We start from the raw sequence: 12,227 nt of genomic DNA, 5'->3' as shown, positions 1-12,227 counted from the left end.
CAAGGAACGAACAGATGCGGACGCACGCTGCGAAAATATGCTAATGAATGCATACGCACTGCAATCGCAGCAGACTAAGCAGACGCCCAGCACTACTTAATACCACCCACTTCCCTTTACTTGCATCCTCTATACCTGGCAAGACAGCGGAAACATCGAGAACCATCGGACCCATACGCACAATAGTGGTAGACCTGACCCCCTCGCAGACATAGCGAGACTTCCTGTATACAACTAGACCTCAGGCTGCGTCCACTGCCACAAGGGCTTAATTATGCACGCCCCTGAAATTCCTTCCAAACGCACAGGCACGCCTGCGTTTGCCCGACCAACCCCCCTGTCACTACCCACCATCAGCACTTCCTGTCAATCACTATGCCCTGGATCTGCGTAGCCTCTGCAAACGCAGTTCCCATCGCAATTGCTGGTTCGCGCACTGCGAAATAATCGACCGATTGCGTACGTCTGCATCCGTGCATTCCTTGCTGAATCAGGCCCTCTGTCGGGTCACCCAGTTGCCTCCTTGTGTGAAGTGACTGAGGGATAAGGAGTGAAAGGGAGTCCCGAGCAACCATAGACAATGTGATCCCTTCGTTCAGCATGCCTACTGAACGTCTGGATCTGTGCAGTTTGGGCCAAACCACTCCGCATTGCACTGTGTAAGGAGATCCTGCAGTACAGCCTTGAGAAATGGCAGAATCCCATTTTGTTTTGTGACATCACCCACCAATACATAATTCACTGATTTGTTACATCCCCTGCATCCTTTAACAGTACTTTGTCTTACAGGAAACTAGGAATTACCCAGAAACCTACCCTCCCCTTCCTCGGGATGAAATGGTGGAGAACCTTCACCTGCAGAAACAGATTTTGGAATTGGCCTCCATATTAGATGTGAGGAACCTATTCCTGGAAAACACCATGGATGAATATTAAATACCAATTTTACTTGAACATTTTGTGACTTTTTAAAGCCACAGACCCTGGAAGGTGCTTCTGTTTTTTTTTTTTTTGTTTTTTTTTGTGCTAAGGCAAAGCTCTTATACAGAGTACTTGACCCTTATTGCTCTGTAAGTTCAAAGCTTTGGTTCTAAAACAAGCACCTCCATGAGAAAGGTACAGAGGAGCCGTGCCTGCACTTTCCCTGCCTTTTTCCCCTATGTTCAGTAGTGTGGCACATAGTGCTTGTGTTTTTTCGCTTGCAGGTCAATGCCAATAGTTTTCCTGCGCATGATGTTTTAGGTGTTCTGTCCTGGAATGACGAAAAAAACCTCCTCCCCCCCCTACAGCATGGAGAATTTGCTTTATGAAGACAGAGGAGGCAAGTGAAGTGTTTAAACACCCCAGAACAATGTCTCTTCAGGATACAGTTTTTAAACACTCCATTACTGTACCGCCTCAAAAAAAAAGGCTGCCATTCGCTTGCAGCCATATTGGCTTATATAGCCTTTGTATTTTCATATTGCTGAACTATTCAACTATGTTTACGATGGTACTTTACAATTCTAACGTTAGTCAATTATATACGAGGCATTTGGGGGAAGGCACAGTTTCCGTGATAATAATATTAAACCTTTTTTTACATCCTTCATGCATCCCACCCATCCTCTCCAATGTGTGCCGAAGGAACGTAACTTTGAGTACATTGCTTAGGATCCATTATGTGGGATATGCGCACTTAAGGGATACAAATTAGACCTGGAAGTTCTAGACATGTATGGTCATATAAACCTGTATGATTTACTACCTGTGTCTTTAACAGGATCAGTTTTGCATAGTAGTGCCTTATGTGTTCTAGTTTTAGTTCATTTTATACATAACCAAAATTCTTGTTTTTTAATTTCTGCACAATCGTAATTTTAATGTCATGCTGTAGAACAAGGGAACTGCTCGCAGAAACAAGCCTGTGATTTTAAATAACTGTACTAGACATGTATCGCCTCTGTGAAGCAACAATTCTCTGCACATACTTTTCTTATTATTCCCATTAAAATAGCGCATACATATCAGTATAGTTTAAGGTTTATCCTAAATGTCCAACCAACCAAGCACATATTTCAGTATATTTAATTATCACTGATAAACGTTGGAAGCAGCCATTTTGTGGGCTAAAAAATATGGTCGTGAGAATGCATCCAATCGATGTGCTACTACAGTGCTGTTCAGATCTAAATGTGGTTCTGTAGATAAAAGTGAAGAAAAAAACGATGTACTGCAATAGTCCCTTGAGGTGTTTATGGAAAGTGGTGGGCCAACAAGTAGAGAAGTGCACCAACTTCAGTCCCCACAAGTTACCCTATTCATGGTATAAATTTCAGATAGGATAAGTATTTAAAACATGCTAAGGTTAGTGGGCACTTAAAATGTTAGTAAGTAGTAGTCAGACAATTAATGTCAGTTATTCTGGCTTTCACAAGATCTTAGCAATGCAAACTGCACAATGGAGATGACCCAAGAGGCAGATTCTACCCTATGTGATGTTAACTTCCCTTAAAGGTTAGACACACAATGCAGGGCCACCTCTTTGGGCCAATCCTATTCTGCCCTCTGCTGTGAAATAGACTTGCAAGTGCCCATCTCAATAGAGAAGTCAAGAAAAATCGGTTCCCTGGCTTCAGGTCCCAGTACCTTCAAGGGGGTCCCTGAGGACCGAAATTGGGAAACACTGATTAAAATTTTTGGAAATATTGAACCTTTTCACTGCCAGAGAGCAACTCTTTGGAATTTACTGTAAAGTTTGATAAGCACATTTCCAACGCAATTTGAGGTACTTAAAACCAAGTGGGGAGTATAAAGAGCAATCGGTTACAACATGGTGCTGATATTTGCTCTTCCTAAAAACAGTTTTGGAGGGAGCAATACCCTTGTGTAACAGGTCCAGTCTCTCTGTGTACTGCTCCATGAGCTGAGTCATGGTTGATCCATTGTATAATTGCTATGGCCGAAAGACATGGTGCGCATGCACCTCTTCTAATACTAACTGGCAAATGACACTATGGACCTCATTCAGAGTCAGTCGCAAGCGCCGATGCGCTCGTAACCGACTCGATGGTTAGTCCTGCGCACGCGCAGCGGCCGCACTGCGCGTGCGCAAGCCCCGGAATGACAGAGAAACTCTGTTGCTCCGGAGCTCGCTACCAAAGGGGAGGCTGTCGATGTTGATCGACAGCTGGCCCCGTTTGGTAGGCGGGCCGGGGGGTGGTTTCCAAAACAGAGGCGTTCCTTTACAAACGCCTACCGTTTTGTGGGCGGCCGCACTGAAATCATCAGTAATGTCAGTGGGGAGCTTCCTGCTCCATCAGAGCAGAAAGCTCCCTGGGGCTTACGAGTGCCCAGACCCAACCTTAGGGTCTGGTCGTGAGTCACGATGGTCGCTATGGTGATCACCATCGCGACCATCAACCTGGTCGGTTGTTAAGCTGCGGGTGGTAACCCACAGCTTAACGATCAACAAGGATGCGGCCGTTCAGGATGCAAGCGGCCGCCCTGATTCAGTGCGACCGTTTGCAACTAACGACCGCCTCTGAATAAGGTCTATATCTCTGTCCTGTGTCTGATGCCTTCACACATTACATCACTGCTGCTGTGCTGGTCACAGTTGGCCTGCTCAGAGAGAAGCATAGTGCACAGATTATAGTCACCAATAATGCATTTTATTGTAAATACTCCATAGCAGCCCTTACAATGGGTAGAAGTCCATTATAGATAGACAAGGACAGATAGGTTTAAAATGCGGTGAGTGTAATTTGCAGTTTTCTCCTTCAATACTACATGACAGCCCTTATAATGGTATTTGCCCAAACAATATAATAGGGAGAGCAATAATATTCGAAAAATCACATATGCTGCATAAACAAACATTTATTTACTGGTTGTGTAGAGAACATGACTCTAAAAACTGACAGTCAGAGCAATAGGTATTGATAGATGTCCATCCTGCTTCCTTGCAAAGGTCTTTTACAGAGGTCTGAGCCGCCTTTGCTCAAGATGTTTCCACTGCTTGAGTGGAGTGAACTCTTAATATTACTGCAACTAGTTGTATATTTTTCTTGTATGCATGTGTGATACTTCTGTAATCCACCGAGAAATAGTGTCAATCTGAATCACAAACAACTGTTGTGTATTCCTAACACCCTCTGTCCGGGATAAATATATGGTGATTGTGCTCACTTGGGCCCTGATTCTGAGCCACTCGCAAAAAGCGATCGCTCGCTCTGAATCAGGGCGGCCGCTTTTTTTTTTAATAAGCCGGCCTCCTGGCCGCTCGCTAAGCTGTGGGTGACCACCCACAGCTTTTGTGAGCGGCCAGGTGATGGTCGCGACCATCGGGCTTGTGATGAGACCCTTGTGGTAGGGTCTCGTCTTCCGCAAGCCCCAGTGAGCTTCCAGCTCTAATAGAGCCGGAAGCTCACTACTGACATCACTGGTGATTAAGGTAGGGTCGCCCACAAATGGCAGGCGTTCCTTCAGGAACGCCTCCGTTTGTCCAGCCACCTCCCCCTCACCCCGCCTACAAAACGGCGCGAGCTGTTGATCAACATCGACAGCCGCCCCATTTGTAGCGAGCCCAGGAGCGATGCACAACCATCGACCCGCTTGCGAGCGTGTCTGAATCAGGCCCTAGATGCAGTGAATGCTGTCTTCCAGTAAGCTAGGTACACACTTGAATAATGAACCAAACGATGCGCCGGTTGTTCCAATTTCACTAATCCCAGAACACGATATTGAGTGTACGTAGTATGCATCTTTGGAACGACGGCACGATATATATCCTGTCAGGATTGTATCCAATTTATCGTTTCTCCTGTACACTATGTGCCTGATTTAGAGATTTACGCTATAGCTATCACAACTGCGATCCCTCACGGATGGCAATTGCTAAAATATGCTAATGACTTCCAAAGCTTCCCCAAGCATAGGGGCGTCCACTGCTGCCTTCTCATAGCCATCCGACGACATGCAACGGCGTAAACATCGGGAACATCGACTCAGATAGGGCAGCCACACAGCTTCTGAGTGAAATCTGACCTGTTTTAAACACAGCATCTCTCCTGACACACTGAGAGCTCTCATGCTGCGAAGGAGTCGCAATGGCTAATTTATGCACGCCCATGAAACGGAGAACGGCTTTCACACGGAGGGACAAATTATAGTCTCTGCTTGTTAAAACAGAATGATCATCTCTCCTTAAGCCACCTTGGTCCCCAGGAAAATACTCAATGTTGATACCTGAACCTTGAGTTTGGATAAAGCAAGACCCAGATTGAGTCCATCTAGCAGGAAATCAAGAAAGTGTGGAATAGTAACTTCACTTATATACACTTTGCATTTGCATCAATACATAAACTATACAAACTGTATTAAGTTGAAGAAAAAGATTTTTCCTTCTTGCTTGCATGAGATTATTAATTACTCCATTACCTCTGAGCAGTTCCATTTCCATGTAATTAAATGTAGCTGTTCTATACCGTATATGGTTGTAGGATTGAACCCTGGTACAGCAGGTCTGGGCGAAATAATCGAGGCTATTAGAAATAATAGGTTCCTCCTGAAGCATCTTCCAGCTACCGAAAACTGTGTTTGCTGTTACCAAAATAGACTCTTTACTTCTTTTCTCTTCTTTATTTTTCTTATCATGCAAGAGATGAGAGGAAACACAGAGAAGAATTTTAGAACTTTAGTATTTTGATCCACTTCTAGGAGGATGAATCTTTGTATCAGTAGATATAGAGACAGTTCTGCCTTCGGCTCAGATAATCCGCATCTGCCTGCGAAACTGACTTTATGAGGTTTCTTTCCTCATAACAATTTTGTTGACTTGAATGCTATGGTGCTCTCATTTCCAGATGTTTATGTGATTTGACTTTTTTTACTTGATTTAGTATTAGCTACTCTGTATCTAACGGAGACAGAACCTCATTCAGAGTCAGTCGTTGCGGCCGCTCGGTCGTACGCAACCGATGTTCGCTAAACTGCGCATGCGTAAAATTCGCAATGCGTGTGCGCAAATTAGCTGTTATGATCAGAAATTGCTCTTTCCTTGAACACAGCCAGGTCGTTAGTTTGAGTGACAGAATGAGCCGTTTGTGGGTGGTAACGGGAAGGTGTTTGTGAACGGGGGGGGGGGGGGAGATCCGAACGCAGGCGTGTCTGACTATGCGAGGGGAGTTCAATGGGAGTGCATAATTAACAAAGTAGTGTCATGGCACACGTGACATGGGTGGTTATTACACTGACTAGATTGTAGTGCTTAAGAGATGGTATGGTCAGCCTTTAGCTCTGCGTTCAGCTCCGATGGTCTTGATTAATCCTTATATCCCCAGAGATGACGTGTGTTGCGATCGAGAAGGGGACGTGTATTTAGTCTTACGGCCGCTTCTTACCCTCGGTCGTTCAGCTAACGAACCCATCTTAGCGACGCAACTTACTATCGCTTCATTTGCATATCCAGTTCCCCTACGACCGAGCAGCCGCAACGACCGACTCTGAATGAGGTCCACAATCCCCTGTGTCTTTACTTTTTGTTGATGCCTCCAAAGTATGGAGTTCCAGTTGTTTCTTAGGGGTCTAGTTACTAAGCAGTGTTAGGAGACAGAGTGAAAAGTGATAAGGTGCCAGCCAATCAGCTCCCAACTGTCATCTCACAGGCTGTGTTTGAAAAATGACAGTTGGGAACTGATTGTCTGGCACCTTATCACTTTCTTATCACTTTTCACTCTCTCCTAACACTGCTTAGTAAATAGACCCCTTAATAACTTGATTTTGTGATCCAGAGAAGTTTGTTTTTGATCAACCAGTGTTAGCTGTTGTAGATTGCACATGGCCATCTTGCCCAGTGCAGTACTTCTATTGTAGAAGAGAGCATACATATAGTTTGTGACATTACCTTACTGTTATATATTGATGAGTCTATCTCTTTCTAGTGACAGTTACTTTGTTATGAATGGTATTTATTATTATTATAATTATTCCTATAAATGTTTATCTGTTGTGAAGAAATGATCTGACTTCTTGACTGATTCACAGTCCAGCCATGTTTCTGCAGAAACCTTATTCCTTCTGATGATCTGTTTATCACTTGGGCTGTCATCAGATGTGGTCACAATTTGACACCATTTTCCTTCATTCCCCTAACAATGTTACTAATATATTTCTAAAGGTTTTCCGAGATGTTGCCAGATTTAAAGTCAGACAAGTTCACTGGAAGTGTTGTCCCAGGATCCAAAACCTCAGGACAGCCATGGGAATATGAAAATGAGCATCCTAAAGATCCGTGGATGTGAGAACTGTATGTCCCCTACAGTGACAGACGTGTAGATACTGTTCACTGTTTTCATAAGAAACACTTTGGCTTTGACATATCTGTTGATTCTCCCGAGATCCGGAATCCGATAAGCGATAAGTCAATGACAAGGAAATGTTTGAAATTTTAGACTTTGCACTTATGATCTAAGGCCCTCATTCAGAGCCGCTCGTTAGCGGCAGTACGCTCGTTCCGAGCGATGTTTGCACATCTGCGCATGCGTACGGTTTTTAGTACGCATGCGCGAACCAGTCAGTGCGGCCAAAAATCGTTTGTACGCTATATAGCGAGTGCCTGCTATTTTGAGTGACAGAATGAGGCGTATGTGGGTGGTTACAGGGGAAGGTGCTTGAAAATGGGGAGTGGAGATCCGAACGCAGGCGTGCTTAAAGGTCAAAACGGGCGTATTATGGGTGTGCATAATTAATACAGCAGCGTCATTGACCACGTCACTGGGTTATTTTATAGCCAGAACTGCTCGCAAATTTGTGGTTGCAAACACCAACCACAAGAATAGCGAGCAGTTCATACGCTGGTCGATGTACTCGATTAATCTAATAAATAGCGGACATGACGTATGGTGCGAGCGGCCAGGGGGCGTTTTTAACAAATAAACGAGCGTATGTTTTGCACGCTCGTTCAGACTTAGAGGTGGGAACAGACTGCAATTTGCGAACGGATCATTTGAATAGCCACCCCTTGTTTTTGAACGAATGACCGCAAATAGCGAACGGCTCTGAATGAGGGCCTAAGTCACTATCTTAAGCTCCAATTAAGCAGGGTAGGCTGTTTGCAGAGCTTCTTCTGAGTCTGTTGGTTGTATAAATACATTGACTTTTGGACACTGGTGGAATTATTTCAGAAAGCAATCTTTTACAATCCCTAGCACCCATTGATCCTTGGTAGACTGTAGATTGGCAGTTACCATGGAAACAGAGAAATTGCGGGCTCGGTAGTACTTGCCAGTGTTTGGAGGCTGCTGACTGAGCCGCCGCCATTAATTCTCCATCTGTACTTCATGATGATCTGTTCTAAGTTCACAGGGGACCCTTTCTTCAGACCTTTGTCCTGGATCTGTGTTTTCTCTTTGCTACTCCCTTAAAGTATCCTGTATTTGTGCCCAATTCAGCATGTCTAATAAAAGTCGGAGGCCTCGGCCATAACAAATAGTATGTTCAATTCCAGACCTAAAACACTTCTGCAAACGGCAGATCAAGCCGTATCCTACTCTCCTAGGTCTCTTCCAGAGATGTATATTGACCCGCCTATACTGTTCTCACCACTCTAGTGGACGGGATCCTTGGTGGACTGTTTCCCTATGTGCTGCATATTGCTACTCTACAGGTGGTGTAGGGGACTGAGCCCGACTATGGTCATTCAGTATTTCTCCATCAGTAACTGTATTAATATATTATCCAGTCTTTTAGTATTAGACTGATGTTTCTCCATTTGTGACTGTTTCTTCATGAAACATTATTTAATTAATGGATATACTTGGAGCACCCTGCTTTTTTTTTTATAACTTTTTCAAGTATAGGCACTTGGTCATAAATCAATGTTCTCATTAGGGTATGTGTTCGGCATCCCGGCGGTCTGGATGCCGACGCATACCTTACCGGTGCCAGAATACCGACACTGGTCAGAATCACAGCACAGGCATCCCAACCGCCAGGATGCCCAAGGTAAGTAGTGGGGTTGGGGGAGGGTTAGGGTGCGGGGAGGGGGAGGTTAGGTTTAGGCACCAGGGAGGGTTAGGGTAGGGAGAGGGGGAGGGTTAGCATACTGACCAACAAGTGTCGGTATGTTAACCATGTTGGGATTCTGACCGCTTGGATCCCGTCTGTCGGTATTACATACCGATTCCCTCATTACAGCCATCCCCATAGATATATATTACGCATGAGAAATCATTCTAGATGTGGACCTCTTTATTCCACTTCTATACTTGTTAAAGACCTATGTCCCCTAACCTCTCTTAGGGCCTGATTTACAGGTGGATGCAGACACCCGTTTTCGACTTCATGCAAATGCCGCTAGAAAGCCCTTCTCTGCCGTGTGTATGAATGTTCAAGAACTGATGCGCCCACTATGAGCACCTGTAGGCGCTGTAATACCGCCTGGTGCTCCTTTAGACTCCACAATCCATTGCACCACTGAAATTTGCACAAGCCCTATGGTAGGTACAGATTAATTCCGTGTACATCAGCAGTGCGTGTGACTCAATCAGGCCCTAAACTTCTTGTTTATTATTATTCACATTAGATCCTTACACTGGTCAGAAGGCTGCGGTATTACCTTGGTCTGTGAATTACATTTGCAATTCTTTTTGCTAAGGAAGTTCCATCACATGCATCTTGTGATAAGGCATCTGCTTTCCCAAAGGCTCTGTATAGCAATACTGACATTTTTGTCCCCTAATACTGCCTGAACTGTTGGCTTGATTAATTTTAATTACAATGGTACATGCATAACTTGAGGGCTTACCTTGAGGTGTATTTTGGCTGTTTGGGCATAGGCTAGGGCTTGTATCAGTGTTGTCACTGACCTCCTGGGTTGCAGAAATACCTAAGAGCAGTTCAGTTTCTTGTTTAAGACTTGTCTGGCTCCATCTTGGCATAGATATAATGCCGGAAGCATGCATATGTATAGAATAGTGGGTCCCATGGACCATATAGAGCACAGGTTCTCAAACTCGGTCCTCAGTACCAGGGCCGGTTCTAGACATTGTGGAGCTTTCCATTTGCGCCCCTCCCCCACCCCCCCCCCCCACAAAAAAAAAAAATAAAGTTATTAAAGCTTTTGGAAAGGGGGCATGTCCTTGCGGAACACCCCCAATTCATCACACTTTGAGGTGTGCCCAGAACTTACGGAGGTGTGCACTGCTACAGGAGTATATGGATGTTGCTGAGCCTGCCTCCATTACTTGCTCACCCTTGACCACCACCCTAATACCAGCAGCAGTTACACCCCCCTTACACCAGTAGCAACACTTCCTCCCCTTACAGCAGCAGCAGTTACACACTCCCCGCCTTAGCAACACCCCATCACACACCACTCCCTTACCAACATCCCAACAGCACAATCCCCCCTTTACCAACACCCAGCACCAGCAGCACACACCCCCTCCCCTTACCAACACCCCAGCAGCACACATCCTCTCCCCTTACCAACACCCGAGCAGTACACACCCCCTCCCCTTATCAACACACCAGTAGCACACTCCCCCACCTTACCAGCAGCACACTCCCCCACCTGTACTATCACCCCAGCAGCACACTCCCCCACCATACTAACACCCCAGCAGCACACTCTCCCACCTGTATTATCACCCCAGCAGCACACTCCCCCACCTGTGCTATCACCCCAGCAGCACACTCCCCTACCTGTACTATCACCCCAGCAGCACACTCCCCTACCTGTACTATCACCCCAGCAGCGCACTCCCCCACCTGTACTATCACCCCAGCAGCACACTCCCCTACCTGTACTAACAGCCCAGCAGCACACTCCCCCACCATACTAACACCCCAGCAGCACACTCCCCTACCTGTACTAACAGCCCAGCAGCACACTCCCCCACCTGTACTCCCCACCTGTACTATCACCCCAGCAGCACACTCCCCCACCATACTAACACCCCAGCAGCACACTCCCCCACCTGTATTATCACCCCAGCAGCACACTCCCCCACCTGTATTATCACCCCAGCAGCACACTCCCCCACCTGTACTATCACCCCAGCAGCACACTCCCCCACCATACTAACACCCCAGCAGCACACTCCCCCACCTGTATTATCACCCCAGCAGCACACTCCCCCACCTGTACTATCACCCCAGCAGCACACTCCCCCACCATACTAACACCCCAGCAGCACACTCCCCCACCTGTATTATCACCCCAGCAGCACACTCCCCCACCTGTATTATCACCCCAGCAGCACACTCCCCCACCTGTACTATCACCCCAGCAGCACACTCCCCCACCTGTACTATCACCCCAGCAGCACACTCCCCTACCTGTACTAACAGCCCAGCAGCACACTCCCCCACCATACTAACACCCCAGCAGCACACTCCCCTACCTGTACTAACAGCCCAGCAGCACACTCCCCCACCTGTACTCCCCACCTGTACTATCACCCCAGCAGCACACTCCCCCACCATACTAACACCCCAGCAGCACACTCCCCCACCTGTATTATCACCCCAGCAGCACACTCCCCCACCTGTATTATCACCCCAGCAGCACACTCCCCCACCTGTACTATCACCCCAGCAGCACACTCCCCCACCATACTAACACCCCAGCAGCACACTCCCCCACCTGTATTATCACCCCAGCAGCACACTCCCCCACCTGTACTATCACCCCAGCAGCACACTCCCCCACCATACTAACACCCCAGCAGCACACTCCCCCACCTGTATTATCACCCCAGCAGCACACTCCCCCACCTGTATTATCACCCCAGCAGCACACTCCCCCACCTGTACTATCACCCCAGCAGCACACTCCCCCACCTGTACTATCACCCCAGCAGCACACTCCCCTACCTGTACTAACAGCCCAGTAGCACACTCCCCCACCTTACCAGCAGCACACTCCCCCACCTGTACTATCACCCCAGCAGCACACTCCCCCACCATACTAACACCCCAGCAGCGCACTCCCCCACCTGTACTATCACCCCAGCAGCGCACTCCCCCACCTGTACTATCACCCCAGCAGCGCACTCCCTCACCTGTACTATCACCCCAGCAGCGCACTCCCCCACCTGTACTATCACCCCAGCAGCGCACTCCCCCACCTGTACTATCACCCCAGCAGCGCACTCCCCCACCTGTATTATCACCCCAGCAGCGCACTCCCCCACCTGTATTATCACCCCAGCAGCACACTCCCCCACCTGTATTATCACCCC

The 12,227-nt window shown here is 47.1% G+C and overlaps 1 protein-coding gene across 3 annotated transcripts in view; it reads left to right on the top strand.

Annotated features, from left to right (window-relative positions):
* SCAI (suppressor of cancer cell invasion) overlaps nt 1–2,043 on the top strand; it is a 231,314-nt gene extending 229,271 nt beyond the window's left edge. For all 3 annotated transcript variants that reach the window (XM_088471144.1, XM_088471145.1, XM_088471146.1), the window contains exon 17: nt 790–2,043. In XM_088471144.1, the coding sequence (XP_088327270.1) occupies nt 790–936 (147 nt within the window). In that variant the 3' untranslated portion in view covers nt 937–2,043. The remainder of the gene's footprint in view (nt 1–789) is intronic.
* Nucleotides 2,044–12,227: the final 10,184 nt, after the last annotated feature.

Source organism: Taudactylus pleione, unplaced genomic scaffold, assembly GCF_031769625.1.
Source record: "Taudactylus pleione unplaced genomic scaffold, aTauple2 ptg000110l, whole genome shotgun sequence".
Classification (NCBI taxonomy): domain Eukaryota; kingdom Metazoa; phylum Chordata; class Amphibia; order Anura; family Myobatrachidae; genus Taudactylus; species Taudactylus pleione.
Note: the sequence above shows the minus strand (reverse complement) of the source record. Positions and strands in the feature narration are given on the sequence as shown.